General features: G+C 56.5%; 2 protein-coding genes across 6 annotated transcripts; one reads left to right on the top strand and one right to left on the bottom strand.

The window, feature by feature from the left end:
- The first annotated feature begins 915 nt into the window (after positions 1 to 915).
- On the top strand, positions 916 to 6986 carry Ap1s1 (adaptor related protein complex 1 subunit sigma 1). Of its 2 annotated transcripts, none has more exons than XM_004840152.4 (5): positions 916 to 1099; positions 2970 to 3148; positions 3768 to 3876; positions 4939 to 5076; positions 6278 to 6986. In XM_004840152.4, exons 1-5 carry the CDS (start codon positions 1097 to 1099, stop codon positions 6323 to 6325), a joined length of 477 nt encoding a protein of 158 aa, XP_004840209.1. In that variant the 5' UTR covers positions 916 to 1096; the 3' UTR covers positions 6326 to 6986. The 2 variants fall into 2 exon arrangements, with proteins under 2 accessions (XP_004840209.1, XP_087052448.1); XM_087196322.1 differs by having other exon boundaries at positions 1080 to 1426.
- Positions 6987 to 8073: 1087 nt separating this feature from the next.
- Vgf (VGF nerve growth factor inducible) lies at positions 8074 to 15783 on the bottom strand. Of its 4 annotated transcripts, XM_087196321.1 has the most exons (5): positions 14416 to 14517; positions 12617 to 12789; positions 10919 to 11138; positions 10539 to 10584; positions 8074 to 10414 (listed from the first exon to the last, which is right to left on the bottom strand). In XM_087196321.1, the coding sequence occupies exon 5, from the start codon at positions 10392 to 10394 to the stop codon at positions 8547 to 8549; it is 1848 nt and encodes a 615-aa protein (XP_087052447.1). In that variant the 5' UTR covers positions 10395 to 10414; positions 10539 to 10584; positions 10919 to 11138; positions 12617 to 12789; positions 14416 to 14517; the 3' UTR covers positions 8074 to 8546. The 4 variants fall into 4 exon arrangements, with proteins under 4 accessions (XP_087052447.1, XP_087052446.1, XP_004840206.2 ...); XM_087196320.1 differs by lacking the exons at positions 10539 to 10584; positions 14416 to 14517 and adding an exon at positions 15436 to 15783; XM_004840149.4 differs by lacking the exon at positions 10539 to 10584 and having other exon boundaries at positions 14416 to 14580.
- Positions 15784 to 16172: the final 389 nt, after the last annotated feature.

Raw genomic sequence — 16172 nt, 5'->3', positions numbered from 1 at the left:
CACCATGCACAGCTACAGCATATTATAATTGTTCTATTTTATTGTTAGTTATTGTTGCTAATCTCTTACTGTACCTACTTTATAAATTAAACTTGATCATAGACATGTATGTATATGTAGGGAAAAACGTAGAACATATAGAGTTTGGCAATGTATGGAGTTTCAACAGTCCATGGGGGTTTGGCACCTAATCCCTGGAGGACAAGGACTATGGTTTTTCAGCATAACTAAATGTAAGATTTTTCTCTTAAATCTATGTCTTTACTAAATAGACACACACACTTGCATGCACGCACTTAGCTAAGAGCTCATATCACTATTTACATGCTCTGCATCTTTGCCCTTAGGTCTAGTTTCCATCTGTCCCTTTTCAGTTTTGACCCTTGCTAACCTTTCAAAATTCTCTCTATTTCTCCCTCTTTCACCTTAATTCACAATTCTCCCCCTTTCCTTATATCCCTTTATACCAGCCCCTCATTTATTTCTCGTCCCTCTTTTTTTTCTGCACTTTTCCCTTATTTAAGCATGTTTCGTCTAGTAGGTCCTCAATAACTACTTAGGCTCTATACTTTTTTCATGTTGCCCCATTTCTACCCTTTGTCTTCCTATTTTCCACATCATTTCTCCTCTCCTACATCTAATTCTTTTTTTTCCTACATCTAATTCTTACCTGGTCCCTTTTAACTGTCCCCTTCCCTTAGTCTTCCCTGCTTCCTCAAAAACTCCCTACAATCGTCCCATGCATCTCACCCCTTTTCCCGCCTTTTCCCCCCAAGGCTCTAAAGCTCGAGGACCTCATTGTCCATTTTCCCCCATCCTCCAACCAACTCACACGACAGCCTTGTTACCATGACGACCGAGCTTTTGGAAGCTGAAGTCAAGGACCTGGTTGCCATGGCTTCCGCTTCTCCTCCTCTAGCCCCGCCCGCGCACCCAGCATTGGCGTCTGCGCAGCTCGCTGTGCGTTGGGTCTCCCAGCCAGGGCGGGACGGGGCGGGGCTTCAACCGGAGGGAGGGAAGAAAAAAGGATAAGAAAGGGAGTGGAGCTGTTGTCTACGGTGGCCGAAGAGGGACGCGCCGAGCCGGAGGCTGCAGGATGGTAGGGAGTGGGAAGAGGGAGGGGAGGGGGAACCGAGGGGCATAGGCTGCACCTGCGGGGATCCTTGGGGGCCGCCCTCGGTGGGTGCCGCTCTTTCTTCCCTCTGGTCCTCCAAGGCCCCTCTCCCCTGAGCCGGTAGGCGAACCGGCCTCGGAGGAAGAACTGAAATGGCACTCGGGAGGGGGGAGGGGCGCGTTTGTGGGGCGAGAGGGGACCGACCAGAGGGCGCCGGGACCGTCCCGAGCCGGGAGAGGTGCCTGGGTCCCAGCCCAAGGGACCCCAACCTCTCGGCCCAGGGGACCCCGCACAGTAGCCGCCCACGGAGAGGTGCGTGGGGTCTCTGGGCAGAGGAAGGCAGTGGGGTCGCGGGTCACCCAGCCCTCTCCCTGCGAGGCCCAGAGCAGCGGGGCCTGTGGGGTCGGGGTGTGGGATAGTTTATGGGTCTGGGAGTGAACGTCCTGCTCCGTTCCCAGCCACGTTCCTCCAGAGTCTGGGTTTAGGTGGGGAGTCGGAGAAGGCTCGAGGGTTTGCTCTCGGGGTCCCAGGATTTGGGATCCCCGGCTCCCTTGCTCCATGATCTCCGCCTCTCATCTCATTCTTTCCGGAACCCTGCCTTCCGCCTTCCTGCTAGCTCCCCACCCCCTTATCTTAGCTGCACTGTGCTCCCTAGTCTCGGTGCACCTCATGTCCCTCCACCAAAAAAACCAGTTCTCCTGAATTCTGATTTTTAACTTACTGATCTGGTACCGTTGTACACACCCAGGGATGCCAGCCCTGGTGATGTCTAGGGAAAGGAGAGCTGCTGGGAGGAGATGGGTCCAGGATGTGGCACCAGGCTCCCCTGGAACTGGGAAGCTGGGGTGCATGGGGTTAGTAAGAGCTTTGCACCCCATCTCACTACACCCAGCTTGCTTCTTGTTCCACAGACATTCCCTAGGGCAGGCCCCCTGGGTGCTCTTGTCCTGTGGGAGGGCCTGAAAGGGAGATTGGCCACCTGGTGTCTGGGGAGGAGTGGGTTGTAGTAAAAGGAACCCTAAAAGGAAGAGAAGTTAAGAGAAGGTTACAGGGACCAAATGCCAAGATGGCTGAGGAAAGAGGAGGGTGGAATTTGAGCATCCCAACACCAAGCGTACTGGATATGCATGCATCTGCAGAGAAGGATACTCCTGGGCAAAAGGTGGGCACTGGAGGCAGTGTGTTAGGGACATCATTGACGGCTTGTGGCCAGGATGGTGGCGTGACACAAAACACCCAGTTCCAATATGGAGATGGATAGAAAGAACATGAAAGAGAATAAGCATCTCTGACATCAGCTGTGTGCTGCTTGTCACTGTGCCAAGCATTTTACTTCCTTTTGAAAGCAGGAAAGAGGAGGTCAGGGAAAAATAATAATACCAAACATGCTATAGAAGCTACTATATTCCAGCCATTCCTGCAAATGTGACCTCATTTGATCCCTTTGACAACTCCATAAGGAAGGTGCTTTTATCAACTCCATTTACGGATAAGGAAAGATGGACTGGGGATTTAGCTCAGTGGTTCTGCTGCCTGCCTCAAAAGCACAGGGTCCTGAGTTCGATCTCCGGTACCAAAAAAAGAAAAAGGAAACAGCTCCAGAGGTGTAGTTTGCCCAAGGCCACACCTACTAATAGATCCGGGATTTGAACCCAAATGATGCACAGAAACTCTTGCTTCTCCAAAGGAAAGGTACCTCTTGGTGGGAGCACCCAGAGTTGACAGGAAGGGGCTGGATGTTTTGAAGGAAGTAGGAACTGTGAGTAGAGAGGGCCAGGGCTGAGTTTGGAGCTATGCACTGTGGAGGAAAGAACCAAATCTGTGACCCTCGGCTCTGGTCCTCCTACCCCTCCAGATGCGATTCATGCTGCTGTTCAGCCGGCAGGGAAAGCTGCGGCTGCAAAAATGGTACCTGGCCACATCAGACAAGGAGAGAAAGAAGATGGTTCGGGAGCTTATGCAGGTCGTTCTGGCTCGCAAGCCCAAGATGTGCAGCTTCCTGGAGTGGAGAGACCTCAAAGTTGTTTATAAGAGGTGACTCCCCACCTACTTTCAGACCTGCTTGGGTCCTGCTGGGGCTGGAGTTCAGCAGAGGGTTAAAAGGGCTGAGAAAAGAAGTGTCTCCTAGGTCAGGAAGAGCTAAGAGGTAAGGACATGTGCAGGACAGTGATGAATGCCACCTTTCTTTACTTTCCCAACTCCCCAGGAAGAAATTCTTGTTCCCCACTTGATTTTGCTCAAGCCTGACACTTGCATCACACACATACGACTGTCCCTAAAGGCCCTGTCTTGCCTTCTGACCATGTCCCTTGCAGACTTATTCACAATCAGAGGCCCTGCGCCACTTTTCTCAGCACACACCCACACCCACACAACTTCTTTCCAGTTCCTTCTCCTCTGAACAGGTGAATTGTTTGGCTCAGGTTTTTGCTGAGTCAAACTGAACAGGTCAGAGGGCAAGAGGGAAGGAGCATGCATCTTCGCTTGTTTAGGAGAGAGCACTAAGAAGGGAGTATGGTACTCTTTGCATACCCTGGGGCCTCCCTCCTTGAGTCCCACCAGATTACAGACCTGGGTCTGAGGAGGTTTGAGCCCAGAATGCCTGGGTCTGTGGGATTAGGTCCTAGGTATGTTTCCTGTGCCCCCTCCTCAGATATGCCAGCCTCTACTTCTGCTGTGCCATCGAGGGCCAAGACAACGAGCTCATCACCTTAGAGCTGATCCACCGATATGTGGAGCTCCTGGACAAATACTTTGGCAGCGTAAGTCTCCCCACTCACCCTGTACCCAGCAGTCTCCTTTTTCTACTAAACTTTAAGGCCCATCCAGTCTCTCCCCTGGGAGTAGGGAGAGATGAAGTTGGAGCAGTGAGAACAGTAATTAATCTCCCTTATTAAGCTCTAATCCTATTAGCCCTCCTTTAATCGGCCCTGGAGGTGGTGGGAGAAAGGGCAGATTCTGGTACTTAATCTCCAGTAGAGCTCAGCTCAGACTACTCAAATGAGGATGGAGACCAGATTTAGGTTTGGTCAGTGGTTCCTGACCTTGGTTTTTTGTTGGACTCTTTGGAGAGTTTTTTAAAAGAATAATGCCTGGAAAATGGGGCATGGTATCACATACCTGTAGTCCTAGCACTCTGGGAGGCTGAGGCAGGAGGATCATGAGTTGGAGCCCATCCTGGGGAAATAGGAAACCTGCAAGTTAAAGGCCAGCCTGGACTACAGAACAAGACCCTGTCTCAAAAAAAAAAAAAAAGAAAAAGATAACTTATCTGGGTTATAGCCCCGGGCCTGGGTTTAGGCAGAAAGCTCAGATTTTAGATGGAGAATACTGATGACTCCATAATTTGTATCCTACTTAAGGATTTACCCAAGGCCCTTTCAGGCTTTCTTGTTTGCTCCTTATTCCATCCTGTAAATAGGTGTTGGTATATCCATTTTCAGATGAGAAAACAGGCTCAGAGACATTCTGTGATGTCTACTGCTACCTGGGTATTGGCAGAACCTTGCTTGGGACACAGTGATCAGATCTCTACCCTGCCCCAGGGCCTGGGGAGGGAGCCTAGCCCAGCCTCCATGGGAACAAAATCACATTTTAGGAGGATGATAACAAAACCCCCAGACAAGGGTAGATAAAGGTGACTAATATTACATGTTCAGGGAACAAGGGGCAAGAGGAAGGTAAGAAATAGTCAACCCAAGCACTAAGGTTTAGAGATAGGGAGGACATGAGACTCAATAGGAACCTGAAGTGGGAGGAGTGGTCATGGGGAAAATGAGGGGCTGGGGTGCATCCCAATGCTCAGTTCTCCCTTCTCCTCACAGGTGTGTGAGCTGGACATCATCTTCAACTTCGAGAAGGCCTACTTCATCCTCGATGAGTTTTTAATGGGCGGGGACGTCCAGGACACCTCTAAGAAGAGTGTGCTGAAGGCTATTGAGCAGGCCGACCTGCTGCAGGAGGTATGAGCCAGGGACGGTGAGGAGGAGGAAGAGTTCTGAGGCTGAAGGGACCCTCCCTCTCCTGGTCATCCTGCCGGCCGCTGAGGGTGTCCCCCTCCCTGTGGCGTCTGGCCCCCATCATGTCCAGCTTTCCCTCAAGCCCTGACCCCGTGGAGTGGGAAGTAGCAGGGCCCATCGGCCACCTGTGGCAATTGTCCCCTCACTCCAAGCTCTGTCCTCCTCCCAAGTCCCAAGCCATCTTGTCCCTGCCAAATCTCTTTGGATTCCTTAATGCTTCTCTTGGCCTAAAGTGTTACAGAGAAAATTGAAGAAGGGCCACATGGTAGATCAGTCTTTCCTTCCCCAACTTCTCCACTTTTTACCACACACTCTCAAAAGCCTGTACTTCCCAGGAGCAAAAGGCTATGGGGATTGGGGGCCAGGGTGAGGACACCTGGCATTGGTTCTCCCTGTGATCCAGCGCCCCACCCTCCCCCACTCCTGCTTGCCCTCTCTCTGCTGTGTCGCTGTGAGCCTTGGTGCAGGGAGATGAGTCACCGGAATCTGCAGTGACAGTGATGAGCAAGCCAGGCTGAGCTGGCTCTGAGGAGGGGGAGAGAGGGGCGGGCTGGGGAATCGGGGCTCAAGCCTGCAGGAGGAGAAGGGGCAGGCCTGAACTTGCACCACGATGGTCCGTTGTCCCCTTTCTCAGTCTGACACACACACGCACACACGCACACACACGCACACACACCCTGGCTCACACCACCCTGGTTACCAGTGCTCTGCTCAGACCCTAATGACTCATCTCTCTGCAGTCTGGTTCCCTTTTCCCTCAGGGACCTGGTGCCAACCTCTTAGTGCCTCCTGCTTACCTGAAATTCAAGACCCAACCATCTGCACCCCCAGCCACCCAAAAGCAAGTTTCTTGTCTCCAAGTCCCAGCTTCGCTGCCTTTATCCTCAGCTCCTGGGCCTGAGCCCCCTATCGCCCCAGCTTCTGGCTTTGGGTTCTCTGGATGGTGGTCATAGACCCTCATTGGCCCCCTGGGTACTGGAGTGGTATTCGGAGACTTCGGGACTCATGTTGGTTTCTGTCCCCCACCCCATGTCTGCTTACCCCTCCGACTCCTTTCCTTACTTCCTCGTGACTGCTGTTGTCCTGCCCACCCTGTCTGCCTCTCCTGGTGTCTCTGCGTCACCCTTGTCCATCTCTGCCTCAGGAGGATGAGTCGCCGCGCAGCGTGCTGGAGGAGATGGGCCTGGCGTAGTCCCCGCTGACCGGGCCCTGTGGAGCTGGGGGCGAGGCAAGGCATGGTGGCTGCTTCTCCCAAGTCCCTCCGTGGGACCCGACTTGGATCCCCCTCCTTGGCCACCTCACCTTCTTTGGAAGGAGCCATGGTCTCTGGCCCTGCAAACGTTCCCTCCCTCCACCCCCAGCTTCCCCATCGAAGGCTTTAGGAGCCAGGAGGCAGGAAAACGTGACCAAGTTGGGGGTGCTCTTTGGCTTTCGTTCCCTGCCTTTGAAGAACCAGTGTGACCCCAGCTGTCCTCCCTCCCTTACCACTGTAAATATATAAATACGTCAGGTTAAAGGGAAAAGGTTTTCAGGGCTCTTCTCTTAGCCCCCTGCCCCAAAACCTACCTCCACCCCTGCCCCTAGCCATCCAGGGCAGCTTCTCTGCCTGGGAGGGGCCTTTCCCCTCAGCGGTCCCACTTCCTCCCTGGCTGCAGTGTGGCCTCTGTCCAGTGCCAGGGCAGAAACAACAAGAGTTAATTTTTTTCTAACCTTGCCAGTTTGAGGGAAGGAAGGGTTGGGGGAAGGGCAGGCTTTCTGGAACACTGGCCCTGTCCCTCCTTCACCCCTCATTCTGGGTGAGGCAGGCCTTCATTTCCTTTCTTCTGAAATAAAAGGAAAAAGTGTTTCTTGGACTTGGCTTGCCTGAGGCTCTGTGAAAAAAAGGCAAGGCTGCCGGCATCCACAGGGAGGCCCAGGGCTCACCGGCATCAGCTTCTTCCTGGAAATGGGGTTGCCAAACAGTGAAAGAAAAGTTGGAATGTCAGACAGCAAAGGAGTTTTTAGAAGTGTGTCCCATGCAGTATTGGGGAACACACTTATTCTAACATTCCTCCTATTTTAGTATATGTGGTGCCGAAGCAAGCACAAACATGCCTCCTATATTGAAATTCACCTGGGTGTCCTGTGCTTATCCCACACTCTTTTACCTCACACTCCCTGCTTCGCAATGCCTCTCCAACCACTGCCTTTACCACCAGGAGCAACTCCTAGGGACGTGGGTCTCTTCCTCTAAAATTTCTTCCTGGAAGATTTCATTTGAAGACTTTGGTTTTATTTGGGCATGGAATCAGGAGTTCAGGGATATCTGTGCTTAGAAAAAGGTTGGGAGGTGGCTAAAAACAGGTGGCTCCCGCTGGATGTAGTGGCACAGGCCTGTAATCCCAGCACTTGGGAGGCTGAGGCAGGATTGCCAGGAGTTCAAGGCCAGCTCTGGCTACATAGTCTGAGGGCAGCCTGAACTGTATATTGAGACCCTGTCTACAAACAAGTGCCTGCCAAACCTTTCTCCCCAAATTTCTAGTGAAGCATTTAGGACCACGGAGTTCGGGGAGCTGGTAAGGGAGTGGGTAGGTGAAGGGGCAGGGGAGCTCTGCGGAACCACCCAGGACCTGGAAAAGGAGCTGTGCCGGTGCCCAGAGCAAGTGCTGGGGTGGCCTTTTCTTTTGAAGTAGAAGCTTGCTGGGCTCCACTCCTCTCTCCCAAGTTCTGGGGGGGAGACTAACGCCCGTCCCCCAGCTGGAGGCGGGATGTAGGGCTTCTTAGCAGATAAAACATTCTCCCTAAATACGGTTTCAGGGGGCTGACACTCAACTTTGGCTTTGGTAAGGAGTTAAAGAGCCGGAGGTGATGGGCACAGCCGCTGGCGCTTCCCTCACCGCCCCTTGGGAAGGGCCACGCAGGCCCAAGGGGACGGGTGAATAACGGAGAACAAAGTCCTAATAAAATAGTCACTTTTATTTCTTAGCAAAACTATTTCCTCCGTGAGGGGTATTTACAACAGAGAAAGGAATGGAGGAGTAAATTCACTGCGCTGTGAGGGTGGGGAAGCCCGAGGGCAGGGCGGGAGACAGACACTTTTTTTACACAATTGGAACTGCTTTTTCCAGTTTCAGACGGGGACGTCCCCAGACGTGGATGAGGACGGAGCCCCGCGGGGAAAAGGATCTCACACAAACCGCCCGCCCGCCTAGGCTGGCCCCGGGTCTCCCGGAAGTTTGGAGAGTTCGGGTTCTGACCGGAAAAGAGATCTGGCAGGTCCCGGCTCAGCCCCGGGACCAGGCGGCGGGGGCGGGGCCGGGCGGTGGCAGAGGGGCGGGACCCGGGCGCATGCAAACACTGAGAGGGGGAGGAGCCACACGGAGGGGGGAGAGGTGTCTCGCGCGGCGGGCGCGCGAAGGCGGGGCCAGGGCGGGTCACGGGCGCCGGAGCAGCACGTGCTCTATGTAATTCTCCAGCTCCTCCTGCTCCTGCAGCCGGCGCTCCTCCTCCTCTGCCGCCTCCTGCGCGCGCCGTGCCTGGGCCTCAGGGTCGGGATAGTGGCGCGAAGGCGACAGGGCGTGGTGATAGTGGCGGCGACGCGAGGCCGCAGGCGGCTGCAGTGTCCGCGGCCGAATGTAGTTGGGAAAAGGGTGGTAGGGCCCGGGGGCGAACACCTCATCCTCCTCCCGATCCCAGGGCGGGAGCACTTCGTTCCAGTCCGGCAGCTCGTCGCGGGCAGGGGCCGGGGCGGGGGGCGGGGGCTGCGGGGAGCGGACGTGGGCGGGGGCGGCCCTGGGGGCTGGCACGGGCTCAGGAGGGGCGTTCTTCTTCCGCTTCCGCTTCTCCTCCACCTCTTCGATGATACTGACCACGTCGTCCGCGGGCAGGTGGAGTTTGGTGGACAGCTCGATGAGGCTGTCAATGGTCTGCGGGTCCATCTCCTCGTCGTCATCCTCCTCCTCCCCGCCCTCCTCTGAGCCCTCGGCCTCCTTCCGTCGGTGTCCTGGCGTCTCCTCCTGGGAGCGCTTGTCTTCGGCTCCGGCTTCCCCGTCCTCCTCCTCCTCCTCCGCAAACAGCAGAGCGTTCTGCCGCGCCCTCTCGGCCTCCTCCGCCTCCGCCTCCGCCTCCGCCGCCTCCTCGTCCTCGTCCCCCAACCTCTCCTCCCCGCCGCGTCTCTCCTGCTCCGCCTCCTCCTCCCGCTCGCCCCCTCGCTCCTCCTGCGTCTCCTGCAGCCCCCGACCCCCGAGGCTGCGCTGCCGGGCTCCGCCCTGCAGCAAATACTGGAGCAGCAGGTCGGAGGCGAGGTCGGCCAGCCGCTCCTCCTGCGCGGCCGCCTGCCGCGTGGCCTCCGCCTGCCGCCGCCCGGCCTCCACCTGCGCTAGCCCTTGCTGGAGTAAGCGTTCGCCCGCCTCAGAGCCGCCCAGCAGCGCGCTCTCCGGCCGGCGCGCCTTGGGGAAGGGGGCTCCCAGGCCTGGGTACGCCTTGGATAAGGGCGCCAGAGCCTCGCCCAGGTGTGTTTTCGGGGCGGACACTCCCCCAAACTGGCGGGTTTCGGGAAGGGGCTCGCTCTCAGACACACGCGCTTGGAATTGCGAGGGGGCCGAGGGTGGCAGAGGCGCGCGCTCCGGGACGCGCGCCTGGAACTCTCCCCAGGATGCGCGCCACACGCGCTCGGGCCCGGGGCTCTCCAAATTGACGCGGGTCAGCGTGTGTGTGCGAGTTTCGGTCTCTGCCGCTGCCGTCTCTTGCTGGCGCTTGGCGCTGCTCGGACTGAAATCTCGAAGTTCCTGGAGCAGGGACGCGAGCGCCTCGAGCTCCTGGTTCGGGTCTCCCGCCTCGGGACTGTTTTCCTGAGTCTGGGGGCGAGGCGGGGCGGCGGGCGCCTGGGTCTCTGGCGCCGGGAGGCTGTGGGTCTGGCTGCGCACGGTCTCGGTCAGCAGAGCTTCTGCTCCGTCTTCCGCTGGACCCTGAGGGGAGCCGACCGGACCCGGGGGCGAGGCCGAGCGGTCCAGTGCCTGCAGCAGTACCGCGGCCAGCGCCCGGGGATCCACGCCCTGGAAAAGCTCTCCCTCATCCTGCGGCTCGGAATTTCGAGCAGCTCGGACTTCTGGGGCGCTGTCATCCTTTGGCCCGGGCGCTGCGTCCCCAGCTACCTCTGGCTCTTTATGTTCAGAGCCGAGGGGAGGAGGCTGTGCCTCAGGGCGCCCCGGGGGCGCTGCTGCTAACCCCTTGATCAGTAGAAGGCAGCAGAAGAGAGAAGCCGGCAACCTGAGGGATTTCATGACCAAGGGGCTGCCGAAGACTGAAAAATAGAACAAACCAAAGAAAGGGGATTTCTGTAAGAATTCCCTGCTCTCTAATTCTACGTTCCCTTCCCCCATCTTTAAGCAGGAAACCCGGGGCTTCCCTCGTCCCCCTAACCTTACCCAGAAGAAGGATCTTTAGGAGAGAACGAAGAAGATGTGCCGATCTCTGGAGTCGTATAAATGGGAAAAGAACCCCCCGCAACCCTCGCTCACCTGATGCCTCCTCACCCCCTTCCCTGAGCCATCTCACTGCCAGCGCCCACGTACTAAGTAAGCAGCAAGGATAAGTAAAAAAATCTTTGCTCCCTCCCCACAGGACTTCCCGGATGGTGCGTGGGCGACTTCATCAGCAAGAGAAAAGCTGCGACTCCCCCATTTACCAGGGACCCTTACCAGGGGCTCCCCGCTGTGTTTTCAACACCCCCGTCTGGGAGGGGAGAGAACCCTCCCTCAAGCCCAAGGCTGCCAAGGGTTTGAGGGACGGACAGCGGAGTATTTACCAGCCGGTGTCACGACGCCGGAGGTGGAGAGGAGGGTCGGAGCAGGATAGGGACAGGGGAAGATCGGGACCCGTCTGCCTTGGATCCGAGCGGTAGCTGGGGCACGAGCGACGGTCGAGACCTGGCGTCCAGTGGTCTGGGCTCAGCTGGGTCGGCAAAGCTCCAGGCGGCTCGCTAGCTCTGGCTCCAGCACGCTGGACAGCGCCCGCGGCTCCGCCGCCTTATAAAGGAGAGCGCGGGGTCACGTGGGCTCGCCCCGCCCCATTGACGTCAGTGTTCATTCATGGGGAAGCGGGCGGGCGCCCGGTGGAGGGAGGATGCCCAACGATTGGAGGATGCGCGCCCTTCCCGGTCTGCGCCTGCGCAATGGAGCCCTCGGCTGGAGGGGCGTGCGCTAGCGGAGCTCCGGGAAATGAATGAATGAATGAATGAATGAAATGCTGAGGCGGGCGGGGGCAGGGGGCTATGAATGAATGAAGGAGGGACGAGGAGAAAAGGATGAATGAATGAATGGGAGAATGAATGAAAGGGTGGCTGCAGAGGCGCTAGAAGGCGGGAGGGTGGGTTACAAAGCAACTTGCAGCTGCGGAGCTCGCGTTGCTGAGCGGAATAGGCAGGGGGCACCCCTAGCGTCTGAACAGACCCAGTTGGAGATCGATACTGGCACGGGGAAGGCAAGGACTTGTAATCTGGGGAGGGGGCTAGGCTTCGTAACCCGATCCTGAGCGGCCCATGGGGCCACGCCCAAGGACGGCGTGAACCTGAGACGGAGGGCGCAGGTCCGAGGATCTGCGGTGCGGGGCGCCGGCCCAGGGCCCTGGCAGATGGGTGGATCTTGCGGTTTGGTCAGTCACATTGGAAAGGGTCCGAGTCGGAAGAGGAAGGGGAAAGATAGAGGATGTGTGTGCCTCTGGGTCGTGTCTGGAGAAAAAGGTGTGTCTGTCTTTCAGTCCAGCTGAGTCGGCGGTGCTTGTGGGGGACCCCCGCTGTGCCCCTTTTCAGTCCACCCCTTCCACCCTCCTCCAGCTTCTTTCCCTCCCGCCGCTCCCCCCACCCAAGGACGTTTGGAGGGCGAGACCAGACCAGGTGGGGAGGGGGTTGCGCAGGTGGGAGGAGTGATTCAACTCCAGCTCTCTCCCCGGCTTCCAGGGGTTTGAACGCGACGTGGAGGGGGCTGCAACGTCAGAGATAGACGGTCTCTGCCACCAGAACCTTCCGACCGTATCTCCTGCAAGAGGGGCTGGGGCTGGGGGCTTGCATAGCTAGAGGTTCCAGGAGTGGGGGGCGATGACGCACACATTGCGCAGAGAGAATCCATCAGCGAGCCGGGTCCGGTGAAGGGAGACCAGGCGTGGGCGGGGGGCGGAAATGGGGAGGGGGTAGGGGGAGAAGGGAAGGTGGCCAGGGGAGCGGCCACTGCAGGAATGAAGGGAAGGGAGGGAGGATGGAGGGGGCTGCGGTGCAGGCCGAGAGCAGTGCGGGGGCGTGGGCAGGGAAAGGGGGAGTGACAATGACACACGCCAGACACAAGAACTGCGGACCCGGTGCTCATGGACACACGCAGGGCACCCGTGCCCTGAGACTCTGGAAGCCAGGACTGGGGCTGTCTGCAGGGACTCAGAGCCAGACCTAGCCCCCTCCTCATCTCTTCCTGTTTCCGACCCTCATTCCAAACATCCCCCTCCCGCACACACTCACGTGCTTTCCCTCTAGAGCCAGCAGTGGCTTCTCGCTTCCATCAGTGGCTTGACTTTCTCAGAAGAAAGCCCATTAGCTCTTCGGGGAAAGTGGTGGGGAGGAGAGGAGAGAGGAAAGGGAGAAGGAATGGGAGCAGGGGAATGAAGGAGCCCGGAGCAGGTGAGAGGATCAGGCTAAAGGAAAAAAAAAAAAAAAATCAAGGAGGTAGTGACGCTTCCAAAGAAAGGAGGAAGGAGAGGCCAGGAGGCTCACAAGGCAGTGCCTCACCCCCCAGCACACACACACACAACTGCCCAGGGCCTCCCCTGCCCCTCTGGGTCCCCTCACTCCCTTGTCTCTCCTTCTTAGCTCAGATACAGGGAGCAGTGGGATGGGGAAGGGGGTCATCCTGAGGGGGTTAAATGGAGAGAAGGCCCAGACATCTGGAGAGGAGGAAGGGAAGCCATCCCAGAGGGAGTGGAGAAGGGAGGGAGGGAGCCATGGGGCCAGACGACAGGGACAAGGGTCCAAGTGCAATACAGAAGGGGAGACAGGCACCTAGACAAACTCTGCATACCTGTGGGTTTGTGTGTGTTTGCCCTGGCTGCTATGTGTGCATGTACATGTGTGTACATGTGTGTTGGGCTGTGTACAGAGATTTCCGAGACCAAAGGCTTGGGGGAACCAACTATGTACTTAATCAAATTGAAAGTGGATGGGCTTGGTGGTGTTTCCAGTTTAAATAGATCTTCTCTTCCAATCTGTGTGACTGCCTACTATGAGGAGTCTGTGCGGGTTCTGATCTCTGCTGACTGCTTGTATACCTATGCAGTTTTGCATCTTTTGAATGCACCCACCTCTGGGCATCTGCTGGCATCTGAAAAGCATGTGCCTGGCTTGTTGGTGCCCAGTAACGTTTGTGTGTATACATGCCAGTCTTCGTGCATTTTTGAGTCCTGTGCCTACTGGTATATGTTAGTGGTTATGTGCACTGCTGCATGCCTTGATCTTTCTTGCCCCTCCCCTATTTGCCTTCATTTACAGCCCTGTGCAGTACAGCTTCACAATCCAAGCTACCCACCTGCGGACTCCAAGTTCTGGGTTCTTATCTCTGGCTTCCAGAGCATTCCCCACCCTCCCACCCCCTCCCCAATCTCCCAAAGAAGATTCTCAGACACCCACATCCCAAGAGCTTCAGCCATCATAGGGTGGTAGGGGGTAGGGAAGGGAAGGTAGAAGCCTGCTCATCAAAGGCTATGGACTTCATGGCTCCGTAATCTCAATCTTGACCCCCTTTTCTACATGGTCTCTACTCTGAGTCTGTTCCTGCCTCTCTCCGTCCCAGTGTCCTTCCTGAGTCAGCTCATTCACAAGTGCCTCCATCTCCCAAGGGGTGAGCTCTGCCCTTCATAACTTGCTGCTTCTAGGAGCTTCTAGAAAAGATGTAGACTGGGGACAGGTTTCTGAGATTGGGGAGATGAGGGAAGTGGCAGGAAAGAGAGACAGAGACAGCTGGAAAGGGCAGAGGCCAAATGAGGACCTAGTAGGGATGCCTGGTGTTTGCTTGGAGCTTTTAGTATGAACCCATCTTTCTTTGTCTTTGTTTCTGAGTCTCCCATACACTCCAGGAGGATGGCAGGAGAAGATGGGGGCCAGCAGAGTAGTGATTCAAGCTGAAGGTTTGGAAAACCAAGGGAGAATGGGGAGAGCACTGAGTCTTTTCCCTAAGAAGGTCTGGAAGGGGAAGTAAGGGCTTAGACCCCCCCCACAGCTCACTGTCCCCTTCTTCACCCCCCCTCCCCCAGCCGGTGGTGACTCACCTCTGCAGCCTTTCATTGCGTCAGCCATGGTGGGGACAGGCAGGGAAGGGGTGATTTATGAGGAGGGTAGGGGTCTCTACTTGGAACTGAAAGCAGGTACTGAAGACCTCCTGAAAATAGCTCCATTAAGAACACATGATTGCCCTACTCCCTAGCCACCCAGGGATGGCATGTCCTGGGAAAGGGACTGGGGGGCATTGGAGGGTCCTGGGTGATGAGTGATGAGAAGGGGGTGCTCACCCTGATTTTAGTCCTAGGGTCCCATTCCCTCAGACCCTCCCAACTCCTGAGTGGGGGAGGGGAGACCCAGCAAGCCGGGGGAGGGCAAAGCCGCAGAGATGAGTCACCAAGAAAAGGAAAGAGAGACAGAGACGAGGAGAGACAGAGAGACAGGTACTGGAGAGACTGAGAAAGGCAGATGAGCGCGCGCACACACACACAGACCAGGAAGGTGGTATTCAGACTAAGAAGGGGAAAGAATTGTGCACTTCCATAATCCTGATCCAGCCCCTTCCAAAGCCCACCTGTCAGCGCACACACACACACACACACACACACACACACTCACACAATGCACTACCATACAGAGTTACACTAAGATTCTGAGACACACCCACTTAACAAACACAATGTCACACATAGCCTAGCACAGCCACCTGACTCAGGCAGAGGATGTGCTAGGGCAGTTGGGATCTGACTGAGAGTCCCCCTTACTCTTTCGGGGTGATGAGAAAGCGATCAAAACCCTCTAGAATTTCGACTTCAAAAACCCAAGATGCGGTTTCAGGGACTCTCGATCTGCACCATACACACTCGACAATACACACAGGTCTCCTGCCTCCCAGCCACATGTACAGAGTTACACATCAAGCATCATTCTCATCAAAAAGCCTTTTGGGGAACCTGTTTCTGGGGCACACCAGGCATGTTGTCCCGGATGGATCCCACCCAGACACCCCCAGACTCATACACACATGTACAGAAACGCACACACACAAAGACGCCCACGGACACACTCACACGGACGGAACCACCTTTCGCTGCCTCTCCCGCGTCCGCGCTCCTCCTGGCGCCCCCGTGCGTTACTTTTCGGGATCGAAGTCTCCGCCGCTTCTGAGCTCGGCTCTCGCGGGGGCGGCGCCGGGGCTCCTTTCACCTCCTCCCCTTCGCTCCACTTTGCCCACCCGGAAATGGGGAGAGAGAGCGCTACTAGAAAGCGAGTTAGGCGCTTGGGTCCTGGGGCAGATGGAGGCTGGTCCTGGATGCTAGGGTGAACTTGGGAGACGAACCCACAGAATTTGGGAAGGAGTTGACGAGGCCCGGGGATGGTGGGCGCCGCACTGCTGCGCGCCTCGCTTCTGAGCGGCTGCTTCTTTCCTCTGTTTCGTGGAGATGGGGGGCGCCCAACGGCCAGCAGCCCTCCCCACCCCCCTCCAGGAAGTCATTAGCCCCATTGCCACGGGGCTTGGAGATCCTCTTTAATACAGGCTGCTGGGGAAGGGGGAAGAGAATGTGTCTTATCCCTTCCCACTGAGAAGTGAACCGCACAGTGCGCAGGCACAAGGTCCCTTTTATCGTGATACGGCCATGGTAGAAATGACCAGGAAGGTGGCCCCAAAGTCGGAGCTGGGGAAAATGATGAAGGGGGAAACTGTCCCCTTTGCCCACCATTCTCCCACCTTCCTGGCGCCCTCTTCTGCCCACCTTCCTGGCGCCCTCCTCTTGGATTCCATGCCCAGCGAATCCTGTTGCTAGGG

The sequence above is a fragment of the Heterocephalus glaber genome, unplaced genomic scaffold, assembly GCF_053883595.1.
Source record: "Heterocephalus glaber isolate CG9 unplaced genomic scaffold, H.glaber_assembly_v1.0 deba00001610, whole genome shotgun sequence".
NCBI classification, from domain to species: Eukaryota; Metazoa; Chordata; class Mammalia; order Rodentia; family Bathyergidae; genus Heterocephalus; species Heterocephalus glaber.
This window is presented reverse-complemented; position numbering and strand designations above follow the sequence as displayed.

Bases quoted from the DNA above. Each gene is read 5' to 3' on its own strand.
- Ap1s1 (XM_004840152.4), top strand. The intron at 3,149-3,767 runs GTGACTCCCCAC...CCCCCTCCTCAG, and splicing joins CTCAAAGTTGTTTATAAGAG to ATATGCCAGCCTCTACTTCT. The intron at 3,877-4,938 runs GTAAGTCTCCCC...TTCTCCTCACAG, and splicing joins TGGACAAATACTTTGGCAGC to GTGTGTGAGCTGGACATCAT.
- Vgf (XM_087196320.1), bottom strand. From the start codon at position 10,394: ATGAAATCCCTCAGGTTGCCGGCTTCTCTCTTCTGCTGCCTTCTACTG.